Source organism: Ahaetulla prasina, chromosome 1 (assembly GCF_028640845.1).
Source record: "Ahaetulla prasina isolate Xishuangbanna chromosome 1, ASM2864084v1, whole genome shotgun sequence".
In the NCBI taxonomy this organism is placed as follows: Eukaryota; Metazoa; Chordata; class Lepidosauria; order Squamata; family Colubridae; genus Ahaetulla; species Ahaetulla prasina.
Window position 1 is genome coordinate 306029563 of NC_080539.1, and position 20912 is coordinate 306050474.

Consider the following 20912-nt stretch of genomic DNA (forward strand, 5'->3'; position numbering starts at 1 on the left):
AATTGAAGGAACTCAGCACATCTGCTTTGCAGGATTGAGTTGCCTGGGCAGATGCTATGAGTTTCCATATGGCCAGATACTATGTCATATAGGGTTTTATAGGTAATTAGCACCTTGAATGACACCCAGAAGTAAATGGCAACCAATGCAACTTGAAAAGCAGAGGTATTACATGGGTATATAAGGCATTGCTGCATATGATTGCGTTCTGGACCAGTGGAAGCTTCAAGGGCAGTCCCATGTAGAACCTGTAGTAGTCGAGTTCTGAAGAGATTAGAGCATGAGTGAACATTTGAAGGGCCCTGTGATATATAAATACGTATTTTTTTCTTTTTGTTTTGCTTTGGTTGTTGTTTGTGTTTTGCTTTTTATATTTACACTGCTTTGTATGTTGTGATAATTTTCATTTCAGTCTGTTAAGTATATTATGGCAAAAAATAAAAATCTAAAATAAAAAGAGAGGGCAACAGATGTCACCAATATGTTTTGTAGTAAACCACATTTAGTCATGTTTATGATAATCAGTTTGGTGGAATAGATGAATATCCCCTATGGATTTATTGTGATGACACATGTCACGTAATATGTTAAAAGAGATCAGTAGCTAAAAATAATACCTGCCCCCAAGTCCTGTCATTCCTCTTCTGGGCCTGCAGGTTACATTGTGCTTGGAACTGGAGCAGTTCGTTCTATCTCACTGATCTTAATGAGAGGAAAATGTTTTACAATTACACTGCTCAAAGAAAACAGTGGGAAAGTACCTTCTTACAACTTCCTATTCTTTTTTTTTTTTTTGAATTTATATCCCGCCTCAGACTCAGGGCGGCTTACATTGTGTTAAGCAATAGTCTCATCCATTTGTATATTATATACAAAGTCAACTTTTATTGCCCCCAACAATCTGGGTCCTCATTTTACCTACCTTATAAAGGATGGAAGGCTGAGTCAACCTTGGGCCTGGTGGGACTTGAACTTGCAGTAATTGCAAGCAGCTGTGTTAATAACAGACTGCATTAGTTTGTTGAGCCACCAGAGGCCCTATTCTAAATTTTGTGAGGTAGTTTCACTGTACAAAATCTAGATTCTTCCCTTGTACCATGTTTCTCCGAAAATAAGACTGGGTCTTATTTTCTTTTGACCCCCAAATAAGGGCTTGGCCTTATTATCGGGGGTCTTATTATTTTAGGGGTGCAGGAGGTGGCAAGCGCAGGACTGGATGTCCTGTTGCTGCCATCGCCTCCCCTCCCTGCGCCACCCGATCAGCCCAACACATCCCACCCCACCCCAATTTATTTTATTTTTATTTATTTATTGGATTTTTATACCGTCTTTCTCCCGAAGGACTCAGGGCGGTTCACAGGCAAAGTAAAACAACAATTATATACACAATAAAACAATAGTTAAAAAACTTATTAGATATACGGCCAAAATTAAAACCATTTAAAACCATAAAAACCCCATAAAATTTATATCAAATATTAAAAGCTATTAAAATTTCTATGCCAGTCTTGCGCGAATAAACAGGTAAGTCTTCAACCCGCGGCGGAAGGTCCGAAGGCCTGGCAAGGAGGGTTGAGAAGAGATGGCAAGGAAAGCCATGTCTCGCTTCTCCCCCAATGACAACAGCTGCTTCCCTTCCCCGCCACCTCTTTATTGAGAGGGGTGGCAGGTGGGGTGGGGGAGAAGTGAGACATGGCTCTCCTTGCCATCTCTTCTCAACCCCCCTTGCCAGGCATGACAGGGCTCCTGCCTCTCGCTTAGCCACCTGCCCCCTTTAGCGATACAAATTGGGGGTGGCAGGTGGGGCGGGCGAGAAACGGGATGTAGGTCTTACCTTGCAAGCTCCATCGCTTTCCTCATTGTTGTGTCCAGGGAATCATGCTGTAAAAGAAAACTTCTCGCGAGTTCTATCAAACTTCTCGAACTCGCGAGAAGGTTTACTTTTACAGCATATTTCCCTGGACCCAATGTCGAAGAAAGCGACAGACCTTGAAAGATAAGACCTGCATCCCGTTTCTTGCCTGCCCCACCTGCCACCCCCAAATTGCATCCCTAAAGGGGGCAGGTGGCTAAGCAAGGGGCAGGAGGCCTGCCATGCCCGGCAAGGAGGTGGGGAGAGAAGAGATGGCAAGGGGAGCCACGTCTCGCTCCACATACCTTGCTTCTCCCCCGCTGCACCTGCCACCCCTCTCAATAAAGAGACAGCGGAGAAGGGAAGCTGTTGCCATTGGAGTGGGATGGGATGTTTCGGGCCGCTCGGCTGATGTGAAAAACAGAGAGGGGAGGGCATGATCCCCCTTCCCTCCGCCTCTGGCCTCGTTGCCTCAACTCATTTTGGTTGCATGGCAAGCAACCAGAGGAAATTGTGGGAATGGCTGCACATGCATGTAAGTAACTGTGGAGGGGGGACTTATTTTGCAGGGGTGGCTTATATTATCGCATGCGCAGAAAAGCCCGATTGGGCTTATTATCTGGACTGTCTTATTTTCGGGGAAACACGTTATCTCCCCTTTTCTTGTCACCCATGGGGTTGATTTATACATTTGATGGCAATTATAGGCCTATATTGTACAAATGTTGTTATTCTCATACACCTAGGAGGAAACATCTTGTGGTTTGAACCTGTTTTTTGGCAATCCCCTTGAACTACATAATGCTATTGATTTTTGTTTGTGTCTGTGTGTTAGAAAAATGAGTTAATTGCAAAGTCTAGCTATATTTGGTCTCAGCCTGAGGAAGTAAACAAGAGCTCATTTTGGCACTGACGTACTCATATCACCTTGAAGTTGAAACAACAATGGAAGCCCTTCTTATATCAAGAATTCATGTCACAATTCAGCTTTAAGCAATAGGTAGAGTTCAGAATTAAGTAGAAGTATTAATAACATTAGTCATGTTTGCATCTGCCTAATGCAGCTGCTTTAATTTGGCAACAAAACTGCTGTGGGATTCTGATCCAATTTGGATGAAGTCCCTTACTGCTCTCTTCTGAAACTATGGTTTCCTCATTCCAGCTTTTTGCTTCTTTAATTGATGTTACTATAAATCACAATGATGTCTGCAAATGCTTGCTAGTAGTAGATACAGTAGTTGATATAGTAGGGTAGCCTTTTTTTCCAAATTTTACATCTTGTATATGTGTTTCATCACAGTAATTATCAAATTGGATGGAACTAGTAGAAGCTGCACCCAAATACTTTTGAAGATGCCAGGCTAGAAAGGGTAATACTAATACTTCCCCCATTTACCATATTTTTCGGAGTATAAGACACACTTCCCCCCCCACCCCAAAGAGGGTGAAAATTTGGGTGCGTCTTATACACCAAATGTAGCCCTGCCCACCATCCCGCTTCCACCCTTCAGACTCCACGCGCTCCAAAAGCTCCGTTTGAGAGCCTGCGTTTGCAGCCTCCAAAAGCTCCATTTGAGAGCCTGCGTTTGCAGCCTCCAAAAGCTCCATTTGAAAGCCTGCGTTTGCAGTCTCCAAAAGCTCCGTTTGAGAGCCTGCGTTTGCAGCCTCCAAAAGCTCCGTTTGAGAGCCTGGGTTTGTAGCCACAGCCTCTCAAACGCAGGTTACAAATGCAGCCTCTCAAACGGAGCTTTTGAGGGCAAAAAAGCAAGGCACAGAGGCCAAAATGGCAACGCGGAACAGCTGCTGCCTTGTTGGACCGGTTCCATGCTTCGCCTGCTGCGCTCACTGGAGCGCCCTGTGACGATCAGCTGCATTTTTGAAGCTGCGTATCTGCCCCAACACATGCACGCTCAGAACCAATGAGCTTATTGCTAAAATTCATCTCTGGGAACAGCTGTTTGGGGGTATTCCAGGAAGCTGATCAACCCGCCAATCAACTGCTCATGCTGAATCAGGCTAATGTGCTGAAGCTGACCAGGCTGTTTGCTAAGGACACCAGCCTGATGAATACCAATGGATGCTGGTAGGCAGAGGCAGAATTTTTTTTCTTATTTTCCTCCCCAAAAACTAAGGTGCGTTTTATACTCCAAAAAATACAGTATCTATTAGATGAATATTGGTCACTGGAAATTTAAAAATGTTCAAAGGAAATAAAGTAAATTGATTTAATAAAGAGTAGCATATACATTCACATTTTATATTCATAGTATGATGTAAATGCAGTTATTAATTCCCCTAATCCGTTCCCCCAAATTGAAGGAAGAAATCAGGAAAATTCTGTACTGGCATAAAAGAAGATAAACTTCATATTTAGAGTTCCCATTTCATTATTGGTAGATCAGGACTCTTGCCCTCTGTGTTCTGTCAAAACCTTATATATAACAGTTGAGCTCTGAGATATTTAAGATTATTTTACCCAAACAAATCCATACATTCCATAAGATACAGAGTTTCCTGCAAAACCATCATCCTCTTACACATACATATATTGTCTAGAATTTCTGATTGGTTAAGTATAGCAAGTATATTGCCTGCTTATCAAAATGAGATAGAAAACATAATTTACTTAATAGCAACTTCTAAGAGACGGAATAACCTTCTGTGGGAACAAATTCATTTTAAAAAGAACCAAAAATAACTTAGTCCATGAATCGAAAGAATCAGTATGATTAATTTCTTGGTTTTAGTGAGAATTCCAGCTAATTTAATAGTAAATTCTGTTTTCTGAGTGTTTGTAAAACATCATCCAGGAGTGAGGGTCCCAAATCGAGTGTGAAGGAAAGGAAGGGGTCTGATGGATCAAAAGGTGGCTTGCTGTTCCTGGAGAGAGTTTCAGAGTTCATGGTTTCGGTTTTGTATAATAGATGAGGCTGTGTTTGAGTAGCCTTATGAAAATGGCAGGAAGGGCTTAAAAAGGATATATCTGTAGAGGAAGATTCTCTGTGGTCTATTATATTGGGGCAGCTGGCAGTGTCCAGATATAAGCGAGGTGGTTTGGGAGGTGGTTGTGTTTTAGTGGTAAGATTTTGTTCACTTTGACATGAAAAATAGTCTGGGTTTTCTTTGAAATTTCTTAGGAATCTCTTTTTGTCATACTGTTCATTGGAGTCTAATGTTTGGCTGTTCTGGTTCAAGATAATAGCCTGGTTGCCCAATTTCTTGTTCCTCCTGAATGAGAGCCGCTTGAAGAAACCTGAAGACCTAATAGATCCTCTCCGCCATGTGTCCATATTGAGAGAAGCAGTAAAGTGATGTTTGCTAACTAATCAATAGTCTTCAGGTAAACTGAGGCTCCTGGAGTAGAGAACTTCTTTCTTGTTTGCTAGAAGAAGAAAAAAAGAGACATTAACAAGCAGGTCTGTGTAGTCAAAGTTAGAACTTGCTTGCATTCTTAAAGAAAAGAATGTGTAAGGAATGCCACAAAAGTAATTTTCACAATAATTCTCATTGCTAGAATTCTGCAACCCTTCAAGTAACTAAGGTTTTGAGAAGAATACTGAATAAGTGTAGTTTCTGATATGAAAGGCCAAATGCAAGAAAATGCATCTCCATCTTAAACAGAAATTTATCTCAGAATTAAAAATTTTATTACTAGTATTTTTATTTGGTACACATTTATATCTAAGCACAGTGTAAGACCTACAAAATATTTACAGTTAATAAATTCCAGATTCTTTTATTTTTTTATATCCCTGAATTCCAAGTCCAAATTTACAGAAGTACAATAGAGGTGCTTTCAAGTCACAATGATGATGATGATGATGATGATTATAGTGTGGTGTTGTTACATTAGCCTGAAGTAGTAGTTTGGCTGCCAGTTTACTAACTGTTGTGGTACACGCTCACACATTTCCCAAGATGCTCCACAGGACAAACTGGCTTCAAGAAAGACAAGTGACTCCTCCTGCAGGGCCATCCAAGGCGCCCCTCTCTCCACCAGAGCCGCCTCACAAACGGACATTGCAACCAGGAAAGTTCAGAGCTTGTAGGAATCTGCCTGTCTGCATGAAGCACCAGTTCATCTCCCCACTGAAGTGATACCTATTTATCTACTTGCATATAACTTGCTTTCAAACTGCTAGGTGATCAGAAGTAGTGCTAGGACTTGAACTGCTGAAACAGACACCACCTCCAGCATCATTAAGCCACTGAGCCAACCTGCTTCTAAGTCAGACTTGATTCCTTGTGATTTCTTGGATATATCTATGTAGTTTTCCTAGCAACAGTACAAAAGTGATATGCTATTAATTTCTTTTGGGATATTTTCCTACTTTTCTGTTCAGCCTTATTCAACCTGACGGTCTCTCATCTAATATTAGCTAGGTTCAACTAATTGAATAGCTGCTGCCATCTAGCTAGATATTTATATACAAACTTTAGATAAACATCATAGCTTTAAATTCTACTTGCAGTGGTTAAAAGTATGGCATTCTTTGGGAGTGAGCTTATTCCCCAGTGTATACCCTATTGGTATAGATCCCTTTGCATTAGTTTGCATCATCTTTCTGTTTCATTAGATTATATCTCCCTTATTCTACATCCAAGCCTCCTCCTATTATTCCAGTTTCCATGATCTCTTCCACAGCTTTCAGTAAATGTCTGCTTCTCTTCACTTCCTCACACTCAATTTAGTTCTTAATTCCTCTTTTGTTGCTCCATAAACTTGCAATAGCTTTACTTGTTCTTCTCGTCAGGCCTTATGCATTTATTCATGTTTCCTATTTGGGTCAAGAACTAATACTTAACCTGGGCTTGCTCCATTTGATCAATCTATCAGTAAGCTATCTTCCCCATTTTTTGCTTCTCAGTCTGTGATATATAACTTCATTCACATTGACCAGATGATGCCCATTGTATATAGTGGCTAGGCAGATGTGGAAGATATGGAAATTTCCATTGTTTCTTATTTGTGGCCTGCCATCCCTACATTACCCATCTTTACTATGGGAAGGTATTCTGCATCTTGGCTTCCAAACTGTGCTGATATATCGAATTTGAATGAAGGTATAAATACTTGTAGAATGCTACACCTGGATCGCAGAGTTGAACCGTCACAATAATGAAAAGTATTCAACTTCCTACTGTGAAAAGTTCACTATGGCCCCCTGAGAGAGAGGCATCTATTAGCAAAAACACCAGAAGGATTTATAAATTAAGTAATTGTGGCTTAGAGCTTTAAACAAAATAAAATTTAGAATTAATACTTACAGTGAGATGAACCAATAGAGAAGCAGCCAAGTGGGAACACAAAAGGAAGCCCATCCAGTTCAGTGCACATTGTGGTTTTATTCCCTGGCAGTCATTGAAAGATCATAGCATATTTTCAGTTTTCTTTGTTTCAAGCACCCTTTCTTCAGCACCTACTTTTCACTTCTGGCTCAGCCACTCATATGTTCTGTGGGTGGTAATTCCTTTGTGTGTGTTCCGTGCCAAGCCCTTGCTGACTCAGTCACATCAGAAACTGGGATTTATACTATTACCTAATTGCCTAGGTTGCAGGAAATAGGTGTGTATGACTCTGAAGCATCAGCCCACATTACTTTACCTCAAGAGGAACTACAGCTTCTGTGGAAACTTGGAACCACAAATTTTTATTCTTCGGGAGTGTTACTGGAAGAAGGTACAGATAAGGAAATAAAAAAGGATCTAGCAAATTTAGTTCTGTTGGCCAAGCTCCAAATACAAGAGATTTATGTAATGCCACATATGGTTTCAAATAGAATGTCTCTTCCTCCCTTTCCTTCCCCTGTATTGAAATGAGGATAGCGCAATAAAACACAGAATTCTAGCGCTGGTGACTTGTATCAAATAACATGGCAAATGGTTAGAAAAAAATTGATGGCCTGAGATATTTTAAATTGTCTTAGCCCATGTTTTCATCTAATGCTTTTGCTTCTCAGTTGAACTTGATCTTATCTTTGTGGAATTAAAAAGCAATTTTTTTTGTAGATTCTATAACAATTTTTCAGCTATTTCTTCAAGTATTTCCTTTCCTCTGATTACATGGCTGTTTTTAATATTACCCTTTTTGTAAGAATATTAGTTTATTTTCCTAAAAGGTTATTTTTTCATCCTCCTTTTATTGTCAACATTAATCAAAATAAGACTTGAATCAACATTTTTGACCTATTAGGAAGATAAATTCTAATTTCTTTTTCTGTTCCTGTAATCAATCTTGCCTTCATTAACTTATGCAGAAATATTTTTCCAGACATCCTAATGTGAGTCAGTATGATATACTAGCTGATATTTGGGTAGAGGTACCCTGAAGTCTGTTTCAGTTCCTGCTTATCTATGAAACTTGCTGTGCTACAGTCAAAGTAAAAGCAGGAGTGTCTGCAGTGTAGTGTTGTATAAAAAAGTCTAATTTCCTTGGAGCCAGGAGAAACTTTGTGTTACTGCAGTATAATAGGAAGTACTAATTCAGTTTCTTAATAGCTGTAGGAGCAGAGGATTCAGTACGTTAAATTTAACAAGTGAATATCACTTTCATTTATCATAGCTAAAATGGCTGTTATAAATATTCATATAAAGTTTCTCTTTATATGAATATTATAGCTGCTGCTTTAGATAACAAGGACAAGATAAATTGTACCAATATCTTTCAATCTTGTTCCTGCATTAACATTTCCTAAATCAATATTCAATGAAACAATAAAATCAACATTCTGAAACCCATAATCCCATTACTGACAGATGTAGAAGCCTGCAAGCCTACTCACACTTCTTCACTTTATAATTTCTATAGCAATACTTTCTTACAAGGCCATGTAAGTAAATTTGGAACTGATACAATCCAATTGCTTCTCTGTATAGATAGACCTTTCCAATTAATCTGATTGGCCAGATAATTTAAAAAAAATTCTTACAACACTATATATGTATACTTTCGCTTATATAGCATGTGTAGATGATGAGACAATAAAGAACTTCACCTATCTTTAAAGATAGGTCAGCTTCACTCTGCAAGAGAGGCCAGGTAGATGCCTTTGGACAATATGTGATAGCCATTTACTGCTGTGTTTTTGCATAGCATCTGATATTGAGAAAATCACTGCTTGCAAAGTATCATTTAAATCATTATTATCTGTTATATTAGGCTTCCTGCCTTAATCTTCTTAATCCTAAAAATATATGATTTAATCTGTCAATCCTATTTCTTGTAATGTGTTCCATCATAGAAGAAAACTAATCTAAATGTAAGATATTTACGCCAGCGTGACATTTCTAAAGTGCTAGCAGAGTTAAAGCAAAACAAGTATACAATCTCACAGCGTTTTAAATAAATATATGAGCTTTAAGGCAAATTGCTTTCGATAGCCATGTTAGACCTATTTTGGCATTTTGTTTCCTTCTTTTATCCTTTCGGTTTATTCAGTGGCACTTCATTTGTACCACACTCCAGACCCAGTCCAAAAGTAAAACCAAAAGTCCTTTTTGTGGATTAGAGCAAATTAGATTATTCAAACTTGTTTTCATTTTTGTTGGGGTTTTTTTTATAGTCTTAATGAGGATGTGCCTAGTATCCTAATTTTGTGAAAGGCAGTGGTTGTACATTTGCCAAGAAATAGAGTCCATTCCCTTGTATTAATTTTTTTACATCCCGCCATTATTATCTTTATAAATAACTTAGGATGGCATACATACTTCATACACCTCCCTACTCCTATTTTTTCCACCGCAACCACCCTGTGAGAGGGGTGTGTGTGTGAGAGGGAGAGAGGGAGAGAGACCAGTCACCCAGCCAGTTTTTATGCCTAAGGCAGGATTAGAACTCATGGTCCTCTGGTATCTAACCTGGTGCCTTAACCACTAGCCCAAACTGGCTCTATAACTACAGGGTGTCTCCAAAATTTCTGAAAGGAAACAGAATATAGCCTTGACTCTCCCATCCCATAATTTCCAAATGTGCCAAAGTTTCTATGGGTAATTTGTCTTTCTCAACTTTAGCAGTATTAAGATTTGTGGATATTAGTTCTGAGAGTTGAAGTCCACATGCTTTAAAAGCCACAAAGGTTTGAGAAGCACTAATTTTAGACTATAGTTTCATATTGTATTGCCCTCTCAGCTGGGTGTTTCTTTTCTACAGCTACCTCAGAAATGCTCCAAAAACTTTTCAGACTTGGAGGCATACAAACAGATTGGTTTGACTTATGATGGCAATGGAGACTGGACTTTCCATCACCAAGTAATGCAGTCTTAAAATGCGACTACATTGCTTAGTGACCACAATCCCTGCAATCTCGGTTGCTGATTTTAACTGATTCCCACAGTTTAGGCAAGGCAACTTCTTGCCTGCTTCCCACATCCAAAATTGGTGGGGGACTCTGCAAGTTCCAAACCAGCAGGCTGGTAAGTGGTTTCTGCTGGGTGGGGGAGGGAGCGAGGGGATGTGCAAGAGACGCTGCTCAGGGAAAATAGTTAAGGTGCATGAGAAGTTCCATGAGTCAGGCAGGGTACACGAGGAGCACCACATGGATCAGGGAGTGTGCAAGGGCTGCTGTGCAGGTGAGGGAAGGTCAGGGATGGTGTCTGAGAGGAGCACCACAGGTTGGGAGGCTCTTTCTGAGGAAGCTGGCAAGAAAAGTTTCAAAGTGTATCAGTTGATGCTTGGCAACCAGTTCTAAATGTGAACAGGTTGCCCAGTGCCCATATGACCATGGGGGTTCTGGGATGGCAAAACTCTTGAGGACTGCTTATAGCCACCATTTGTTCAATGCTTAACTTCAAATGGTTACTGAAGAAATGTAGATGATCAAGGACTGTACATTCAACAAATACGACAATGCTTTAACAAACCAGTTCTGTAGACCAATTGTAAGCTTTTCTAAAAAGAAATATACCTAGTAAATAGAATCTTTAGAACATAATCTATAATAATTTGTTCTAAGCCATGTTTTAATATGTGGGATCTTAAGCTACTTAATTTTGAATAATTTATATGACTATTAAGCATATTGGGATATAAAATATAAATATAAAACATTTTTCTTTTTAGCACTTTCCAGCCTGAATAATGCTATGTACTGTGCAAAGTTTCTTTTGTTTGTAAAGAGTAATTTTAATATCTATAAAAACTAAGCTCAGCTGAAAATGCTAAGAATATTTCATGCTGAGAGGCAATTAAATTGCCAGTATACAATAATTAGTAGTAATATAGCTGTGCTAACTGTAAATTCTGTATTTCTATAGACATTTGAAAGGTACTCTTGTGTGGTGATGGTGATGCTTTCAGTAGTTCATCTAGAATAACATAATTATGTATGAAAGACCTAATGGAGCTTCTGAAACTGACTGCAGTCACTTCTTTCCACAGGATTCAGTCGTTTCTGAGAGGGATTATGAAAGCCTTGTGATGATGCGCATGCGGCAAGCTTCCGAGAGGCAGAAGCTGATTGAAAAGATGAAACAGGAAGATGAAGAAGAGTCTTGTACATAGTAGAAGGGGAAATGGCATTGGCATGCATTTTTGCTTATAATTCTTAAATCAATAAAAACTATTGAAGGAAAAACTTCAAAATTACTGTAGATTTCTTGGAAGAATAACTGATCACCCCGATTAAGGGGATCTATAAAGTGAAAATCTATTTCAAGTTTTTCGGTGTTAAATTACCCTGATATCTGGAATTTATACAGCAGTAGCAAATCTGCATTTTCAAAAACCATATCCTTCCTTGTTCATCACGTTTCCTGACTCATTGAAGCAATATGAGCTCTATAACACATTTCTTATGATAGTGATTTCTACTCATCGCAACTCATGGCAAATCTGACTTTAAAGGACCATCGTGCTCTTCACTCTAACATATTCTTTATAAATCCACGTATTTGTTAGATATAGCATACCCTTTTGCTTAAAAGAGTTCTGTAGTTACCTTATTTTTATCTTTGTAATAAATCTGTGAAATTCATTTGGTTGAAAGTTGGTTACAAGCTCAATTTCATGGCTAAATTGTGATCTCACCCATTTTCTCAATTCTTACCTAGAACTCTAAATAGCACTGGTGGTCATTCATAGCCATCTACATCACAAGGAAACTGAACCAACTATGAGTATTGACAATGCAATCTAAACCAAAATAAATTGTTACAAAGAGTGTTAATTATTTGGCACTTCCAGTTCAGCAATAAAACAATGTGAAACTAATATAGCTCCTTGAATGAGGGAAAGATGCTGCACTAGATCAGTGTATTAGTCCCATTACCTGCCAATATACAAGTTGTATATATTAGTGTACCCTTTGGGATACTCACCATTTCAGACTTTTGCTCGAGATTGTAAATTGGTATGTTACAGGCTTTGGTGGCATTTTAAAACTGCCTGGTAACAAACAGTTTGAGATATATTAGATTGATTTTACTATTTTTTTATTATTTTATGAGCTACTTAGGAATGGTTTTCAGCAGACATAGTGTAAACAATCCCAACAATGAAAAGGCAAATTGGTACAATTAAAAACTATACGGAACTATTTAAAGAATCTTTTCTACTATTTTAACACATACCATATAGAGATAACAGAAAAACCACATATCACAATCTCAAGATTCTAATCACACTCTTGAATGGGGACACACATATACTTTAAGCACATTATGTAATTTATAGAGGTAAATTTGTATGGTAATGTCCCTATCAATATAAACAGCCATTTTGTGCATGAACATTCTTCTCTGCTATGTCATACCTGATCTAACCTGAGACTGTTACTGATATAGTGGATTTGATGCCAAGTTGTCGTTCAATAAAGTGGAGATAACAGTTAATACTGCCAGTTTCAGATTGGTATCTGAAATAATGCTTAATAAGGATTCATCTCTTCAGGAAAGTTCCAGCCCAGAGCTGTGAAGCTTCTTAGAATGATGCTTCTTATGATGATGTAGCAATGCTTATGATTTTAAAGCCAGGTTTTGATAAAGTCTCACTTTAAAATGCCTGAAGATGAGCAATGCAATCTCAAGCTTATGCTGGGTGGTTTACAGCAATGTTTTGGAGAGGAAGAAAAGCACAATTCTCTGTCATTTCTTTGTGAAGACACCACACCAGTGTCTGCCCCACTCCTGTCATGCTGATCACTCGATAACCACACTTCTCCAGCTTGTCCAAGACGATCCGTGGAGCATCATTCACATAATATTCCCAGCTGTTGTAAACAAGACATAAAAAAATGGATTTAAAAAAAAAAACAATTTCAAATAATTTGTGTCCATATTGATGAGAATGTAAATTGAATGTTGCAGTTCTAAGAACAAAGTTGTAAAACTAGAAAGTAAAGGAGGCTGAACAGAAATTTAATATGTTGATCAAAGTTTAAGGTCTGGGTCTTGGATGCCCTACATTTTTTAAAGCTTGGTGAATACAAGATCACACAAGTTTTGGAAAGTAGCAATGCAGCCTAGAGACAGCTTTATTCACAAAACCCTTATGAAGATTTCTGGAGAATTAAAAGCTTGACCATTTTTATATACTTTGTCCCAATAAACAAATTAGTCAACAACTGATTATTTATATTATTTATAACAGTTTTATATGTTATGGCATTGTTACAAATACAGCTCTATCCTAATTTGCTTTGATATTTTACAGGGCTTTATTGGATTTGTACTTCTATTTTCATCTGTGAACTGACCCTTCTGGCTAGTATTTTTAAAATGCAGAGTTTGCAGCCACAATGTTAGGTATCCCTGAGGCTCTGTTCATTTCCCCTCTTCTGATTATTTATGTGAAAAAGGAGGCGGTCACCACTGTAAAGCAAGAAGGGAAAGGAGAACAAGTAGCAGAGGCTTATGAATGGCAAGGGCGGGAATGACAAAAAGCATTGTGTCATTGGGACACGTACCCTGCACTTTTTGCATGGGCATCATGATGTTGCACCCAAATACGAAAAGACAAAGCTTATGGCATGACACTATTTTCGGCATTGTTGAGAAATGCACTCAAACATGCATCTTACTAACAAGAAATTGAATAGTATTTAAAGACACATGAGCCAAAGACCTTTGCGAAAACTGCAGAGGAAAAGATATTTGATGATAAGATTTGGAAGAAGAGTTCAGGAGGAACTCCTTATATAAGCCAAGAAAAAAAAAAGCATACATTTATTTAAAACACGCTTATGCTAATTTTCCTATATGCATAATTACTATAACTTGTTCCCCAAGAGATGAAGTGGGCCCCCACATTCCTAGCCTTTCAAAAATGCCTAAAGACCTGGCTTTCCCATTTTGCTTGGGGCTCACTGAGCAGCAGGCAGCTGTGAGGCTGGTTAGCACTTTGAAGAGTCTCCCCCTCTCCACCATTTTTAATTCTTAATTCCAACAATCTTTGCCTCTTCTATAATTTTTATATACAGTTTTTGTGTTTTGAGATTTTATTTTCCCACAGCCCAGAGTCCCTCTGTGTGGGGAGATGGGCAGGTTTTAAATTTGATAAATAAATAAAAAAACTTAACATTAAAATAGAACATATTTTGCCCCAGTAGCTGAAAAAAAAAACCTCATGGACCTATTTAAACTACTATCCAGGGGTATATTCATGGCCCTTTGCCCTTCCACTGGCCTGCACAACTTTTCAAAGAGCAGATACCCTCGAAGAGATATTCCATCTGACAATCTTCCAAATAGAAGAGTCATCTTCAAAGTAAGACCTATCATTATTTACACATCAACTTTACACTTGAGCTTTTAAGCTTGCTTGCATGTAAAAGCTCTGAAATCACGAACAATGGAAAGGCAAAGGATGCTAACAACAACATGATGAGAAGCTTAGAATGACTTATAAAATACATGCTTTGGCACTATATAAGTAAATATGCTTGTGATTTCTTTTCTTTGTCATATTTTATTTCTAATCCCTGTGGAGAAAAGTTAATAGGAAAGGAATGCACTCCTTATTTCTCACCTTTAATCCTAAAACATTGCTTTCAACTGATTTTACATTTCATTTCTAGGTCTTCAGAAATAAATAGTGCCCTGAAAACAAATTCAATTTATCAATATGAATTTGATAAATCAATATGGATTTTATTGGGGTTTATTTTATATTTTTTATTGTATTTTAAATTTTAGGCCATATTGAATAAGTTTTTTAAAGTGTTTTTATTGTAATATATGGTATTATTTTATCTGCCTGTTCACCGCCCTCAGTCCTTCGGGAGAAGGGCGGTATAAAAATTAAATTATTATTATTGTTGTTGTTGTTGTTGTTGTTGTTGCTGTTGTTGTTATTATTATTATTATTATTATTATTGTTATTATTATTATTATTATTATGTACTACAGTAAGCTGTTTCATTCATAGTTCATTCAATAAAGAACAACTGGCTGAGTTGAACTATTATATTAGTTAATATTTTATAAATCACAATGCCTGGCTTAAACATGATGTCTTAAGCCAAAACAACTATATTGTAAATTAAGAAGATGAATATTTATGTTCATATTTATTTAAGATGTCTCAAAGGATAACATTTTGCACTTCAATCTCTGAAGTTGCATAAATATAGAGAAAACAGATGGTATAAAAGTGGCAGGAGGTCAACGTTATTAGTTGGAAGACAGGCCCAATCTGGAATAATGATGGGGGTTGAAGCAAGAAAAGAACTGAGGGGAAATGGCTTGGTCACTGCACCTGGATGAAATTTTCATTGACATATCATTAGAGTAAATAGGATGCTACCATAGTATTTCTGTCTTGGGCTTTAATTTAAATGATGGATGAAAAGCTCAAGAAATGTCTTAGATGCATCAGAATTATCCATCCATCCTGAAGAATGCACACAATTTTCCAGAGCAAAGGAATATATAGTTTGTTAATGAAAGGTTTCTACCCAACTGGGCATCAGATTTGGGAAAGCTCTCTTGTGTTATCAAAATTACAGATTAACAAACAATGATGTAAGCAAGAAGCAAAAAGAGGAATACCTACAAATGATTTCCCAACATGTTTCTTTTAATGGCCCCTAAATAGTTCATCAAGTTTGGATCTGAATGTTCATCACCAACCATTGTAGGTCCAACTTCCTGCAGAGAGAAATGACCACTTCTGAATTGAAAACAATATTAGCATCATGCCATTATTTCATTATACCTCTTATCTATTTACAAAATTCGAACACCAGATAATGATACTTGGCAGAAACCACAGTACAAGATGGTTTATGAAAATCTCTAATACTATACTTTTATCCTCAGGTTGAGACGGGCATATTACCCCTCAGTTTTGCACACTTGCCCATATTAGTATATCCAAATTTACTGCAGTGCATTTTATTTTTTTATTTTTACTGTGTTATTGTAAGACTTCATATATCTCATTGTATTATTTCAGTATAGTATTTATATAAAATGTTTTTTGATTTATTTAATGTGTGACAATATTACATTACCGGGAGACTATAGTGTTAATACAAAGTAGTTGCTTGACTGCTGACAACTGTTAAACTGTTCAGTTCATACTTGCACACTATCCAGAGTGTACTAAAGGGGCGGACTAGCTCCACACTCAAAAAGGTTCAACAGCATTCTGCAGTGATTTCTGGGGTTTCTCCCTCCACTGATGTCACCTTGCATTCGGGAGTTGCATTGGGGAAGGTCTGGCACTCGCTGGATTCATACAACTATACAAAACGCCAATGTTTTCCCACCAAAGTGGTACCTATTTATCTACTTGCATTAACATGCTTTCGAATTATTAGGTTGGCAGAAGCTGAAGCCAGTGACGGAAGCTCACTGCACCACGCAGTGCTAGAACTCGAACCATTGGAGCAAAGCACCTCCAGCATCTTTACACTACTGAGCCACCACAACTCTACATAAAATAATTAACGATTACTAACATTCTACTACTTAAATAAAGTATTGAAAGTAGAGAAGAGAAAGAAACAAGATATTCTATCAAAATTAGGTACAATTTATGATATCAATATCACAAGCATTATTTAGCTTTTCCATTCAAAGTTCTGTATAACATTGAAAAGGAAAACCAAGGCAACTCAAATCAACATACCTGTTATATAATAAAAGTTTTCATTATTTGTGTACATACATACACACACATACACAGAGAGAGAGAGAGAGAGAGAGGGAGAGAGGGGGGAGAGAGAGAGAGAGAGAATATATACACGAATGCATAGACCTGTTTAAAAAATAGGTGAATGGAGCAGTTTTAATGCTACAATACATTAGTCCAGGGGTCTCCAACCTTGGTCCCTTTAAGACTTGTGGATTTCAACTCCCAGAGTTCCTCAGCCAGCTGAACCAGGATTGGAGACCCCTGCATTAGTCAGACATTATTCAGAACATGAGAGCAGCTCCCAAAGATCTCCCTTAGCATCCAGTTTGATGGAATTTCTGATCTCAGTGTATTAAGCACACCCTATATGTTTTAGAATCAAGATGTCTGATCAGTTGACTTCACCTAGAGGAATTTGTCTATTCATTAAAATCAGACCTGGGGCTCCTTCTGGTAGATAGATGGGAACATAAGTATGTATTTATTTAGTAAATAAATGAAAGCATGGCAGTGCAAATGCAGTTTACTAAAGCTTTAAGATCACACTACCATTTGGCAGCAAAGAGGCCAATTTATGGTAGCAATTTTGTTTTTATCACTCTAAATGATGATAAGGGTGGGAGTTTGTTGGGAGCAAAATCTTCCCATTCCACTCTTAACACCTACATATTCCACAAATGTCCTAAAAAAATCATACCCATAAAAATCAACACGTTTGCTGTCAAATTTTTATGATACAATTTCAGGTCACTTTTCCACAGAACCACAGAAGCACTAAACAAACGGTAGTTACGACCAGTCCTTGAGGTTATGGCTCTTGCAGTGCCTCTGCAATCACATGATCAAAATTCAGGCACTTGACAGTCCACCTTTTTTTAGAGTTATTTTAATTTCTGAACCACAAGACTTCACTTTTAGGACACAAGGAATGGTTTTTCCTTTACGTAAAATCAAAGTAAAATTATTGGCAAAAGGTTAGCAAAAATACGATAGTCACTTTTACCTACCTAGAGCTATGTGTCATATAATATATGTGGGTATATACATAATTGTTTATTTTTAGGTCTTGGCATTTTTGGGTCTTTTCCTGTGTAAGGTTGAGAGTATCTTGGCGATGTTTCGATGAGGTCTCACTCATCATCTTCAGGCTGGTGTCTTCGGTTTCGACACCAGTCTGAAGATGATGAGTGAGTTCTCGTCGAAATGTCACCAAGATACTCTCAACCTTACACAGGAAAAGACCCAAAAATGCCAAGACCTACATACCTAAACCCGTGAAAACCTACGAAAACAATTGTTTATTTATTTATATTTTTGTCATGTTTATGTCTATTAGAGATGGTGACCCTTTGAGAATTGTATGCAACAAAATTTAATATATGCCGATTAATGTACATTTCAAGTGACAATAAAGTTATTCCAAGTCTAGCTATTTGTATGCAAGACTACACAGGTACATATAATTACACATTGTTATAGCTCCCCCTGCAGGCTGAACATGAGACAGCATGGAATATTTTCAATCAATCTTTTTGAACTAATTTGGGTTTTTTCCCCCCTAGCTTTTGTTCTTTTTAAACATACATTTCAAACCAATATTCAGAGTTGGCTGGCACAGATCCCTCTATAGCAGGGGAAGGACCTTTTGCAATTGGGAGCATCGTCTTCTTTGAAAAAAAATTAGTTTCAGTAGCTGGGAGTTGTAGTGGATGTAAATATAATCGCTCAACATTCAGCCTATTGCCAGAAAAGGGGGAAAGTGTTAGATGGAGAGGAACAAGAAACTTAATGCATCTATTTCCCTTTCTCCCTTCATTGGTTGCAAGTTTGCTGAAAATCCACAAAAGTTCAGTTTTTGTGCATATTTTTAAAAGGTAATGCAGGATCCCTGAGCATATGGTTTGACACATGGTTTATTCCTGTGGATATTGCTTGGAGAATTTGGGGAACTGAAGTCCACACATCTTTAAATTTTCCAAGTTTGAAAAAAAAAATTCCCTATATCATGCTCCCATTGGAGAAAAAGGACTTTGCTTGTTTAGCTTAGGAATTTTCTCCTAAGAATGGGATGATGAATCTCCACAGCCTCTGTATCCCTTTCTCCAAACTAATATGTAAGTAGCCAGAAGATGTAACTGACCATCAATTTTCTGCATACCTGTAAGGTTAAAATTTATGGACTTTTCCACATATCACTGTACTGATCTGATAATCTATATAAGCATGGCCAGTCACATCTTGAAATGCACATAAAAGTAAAATCCACTATGATCAGATGTTCTTGTTTTCCAGAAAAAATGGATAGGTTCACACAATGGCAAATCTAACAAATATGTTACCACATAATAGTGTCATAATCCAGTCAGACCATGATTCCATGAAATAGCTGTGAGCCACAAAAGCGTATCCAAAGACACATAAGCACTGTGTAAAATGCATTGACTTTTGATCCTTTTTCCTTCAAGAAAGAGATTAATCAACCCAGAAATTGCAACTCTGACACTTTCTAGAGCAATCTTCCCCAAACTCATGGCCACCAGAATCACTTCCAAAAATTCCACCCAATTCCATTTCTGGAAGCTGTAGTCTCTACACATCTAGAAGGCGTCACGTTGGGAAAGGCATTGGTCTAGAAGCAGTTACAGGTGGATCCTCCCAACCTAGGAGCATCATCTATTGCTATGAATGGCATTCATGCAAGCAAATGGCAAATGAAAAAAGAAAACAATATCCAGCTGTAGAACTGCATGCAAATTACACAAAGTGACTTCAGATATTTAATCATTCCCCAAGTCTCTAGTCCAATACTTAAGCCAGGCATGAAGTGCGCTAGACCAATATGTATCAAAACATATCTGCGTAAGTATTATATATATATGCATATGGTGCATATGAGCACCTGCGTGCCTACAGTCCCTGTCATAATATTCCCTTTAATTGTATTCACTTTATGTATTCAATTCATGCTTATACATACATACATACATACATACATACATACATACATACATACATACATATATATATATATATATATATATATATATATATATATTATCTAATATGTACTCGACAAAATAAATAAATAAATAATAAATATGACCAAGGAAAGAAGCGGGTGTCCATATATTTCAGCCAGGTGAATATTTCCAGAAATCAATTAATTATTTTATTCTTTCTTTTACCCAAATGAAGGTATCAGCTCCCACGGCGTCTGGATATCTTTCCCACACACACACACACATACACACTGGGTTTCTTGATACTGGGGGGGAGGGGGGAGCCAATCAGCAAAAGTTCAACATTCCAAAAATAACTGCATGCTTGATCTCTCGCGCTTTCTTTTCTCCCCTCACTATGCAGCCCAGTCCCGAATCGCTCACCATGCGGATCTGCGTGCTGATGAGAACGTACGGCATGATCCCTTCAGCGCCCACCAGGGTGTTCAAGGTGGCCGCCGCAACTCCAGCGCCTTCTGTTTTCCAAGTCCAGTCCCACACGTGACATCCTGCCTAATCAGGTTAACGCCCTCCTCCGCCACAGCCAATCGAAGAGCGAGCTACCTAAGGGCGGGGCCGGCACGGAAGTGTTGGCCATAAGCTAAGTTTTTCGGTTGTGTACAGCGGGGTCGGCTTTAGTTTGTGGGAATGCTGGGCTGTGGCCAGAAAAGACTGAGCCGACACGTACAGTAATCAACCTTTTCTTGGCGTTTCCACTGTTTGTAGAGCTTGATTTACCAGAATAAGGAACATTTCAACAGGCGGTCAGCAAATAAATATTTATTATCTGCATTTCTGCATGTTATTCATCTTTCTGTGAACATCCACAGAATGGTTTGTAAAGGGATGAGTGGGTATTACTTGAATTTATATTCTTTTATAGCACCTTTTTATCATCCCCTATCCATCAAATTTGTTTACCATCATTAGGCACTTCAGCACCTAACAGATTATGTTCCTGAATGCTTATTGCACCTATTTCTAAGTG

The 20912-nt window shown here is 37.9% G+C and overlaps 3 protein-coding genes across 4 annotated transcripts in view; 1 reads left to right on the forward strand and 2 right to left on the reverse strand.

Annotated features, from left to right (window-relative positions):
- Positions 1–12136, forward strand: part of DNAJC17 (DnaJ heat shock protein family (Hsp40) member C17) — a 29989-nt gene extending 17853 nt beyond the window's left edge. For both annotated transcript variants that reach the window (XM_058162079.1, XM_058162078.1), the window contains one exon: positions 11229–12136. In XM_058162079.1, the coding sequence (XP_058018062.1) occupies positions 11229–11351 (123 nt within the window). In that variant the 3' untranslated portion in view covers positions 11352–12136. The remainder of the gene's footprint in view (positions 1–11228) is intronic.
- Positions 2134–11221, reverse strand: C1H15orf62 (chromosome 1 C15orf62 homolog). The gene is made up of 2 exons (XM_058162081.1): positions 7121–11221; positions 2134–5234 (listed from the first exon to the last, which is right to left on the reverse strand). Exon 2 carries the CDS (start codon positions 5140–5142, stop codon positions 4612–4614), a length of 531 nt encoding a protein of 176 aa, XP_058018064.1. The 5' UTR covers positions 5143–5234; positions 7121–11221; the 3' UTR covers positions 2134–4611.
- A 127-nt stretch (positions 12137–12263) lies between the features above and the next one.
- GCHFR (GTP cyclohydrolase I feedback regulator) lies at positions 12264–20417 on the reverse strand. The gene is made up of 3 exons (XM_058162082.1): positions 20309–20417; positions 15840–15934; positions 12264–13056 (listed from the first exon to the last, which is right to left on the reverse strand). Exons 1-3 carry the CDS (start codon positions 20342–20344, stop codon positions 12876–12878), a joined length of 312 nt encoding a protein of 103 aa, XP_058018065.1. The 5' UTR covers positions 20345–20417; the 3' UTR covers positions 12264–12875.
- Positions 20418–20912: the final 495 nt, after the last annotated feature.

Excerpts from the sequence above, each read along its gene's own strand:
- C1H15orf62 (XM_058162081.1), bottom strand. The coding sequence starts at position 5,142 with ATGGACACATGGCGGAGAGGATCTATTAGGTCTTCAGGTTTCTTCAAG.
- GCHFR (XM_058162082.1), bottom strand. The coding sequence starts at position 20,344 with ATGCCGTACGTTCTCATCAGCACGCAGATCCGCATG. Across the intron at positions 15,935-20,308 it reads TCAGCACGCAGATCCGCATG|GAAGTTGGACCTACAATGGT; the intron begins GTGAGCGATTCG and ends TTCTCTCTGCAG. Across the intron at positions 13,057-15,839 it reads AACATGTTGGGAAATCATTT|CTGGGAATATTATGTGAATG; the intron begins GTAGGTATTCCT and ends TGTTTACAACAG.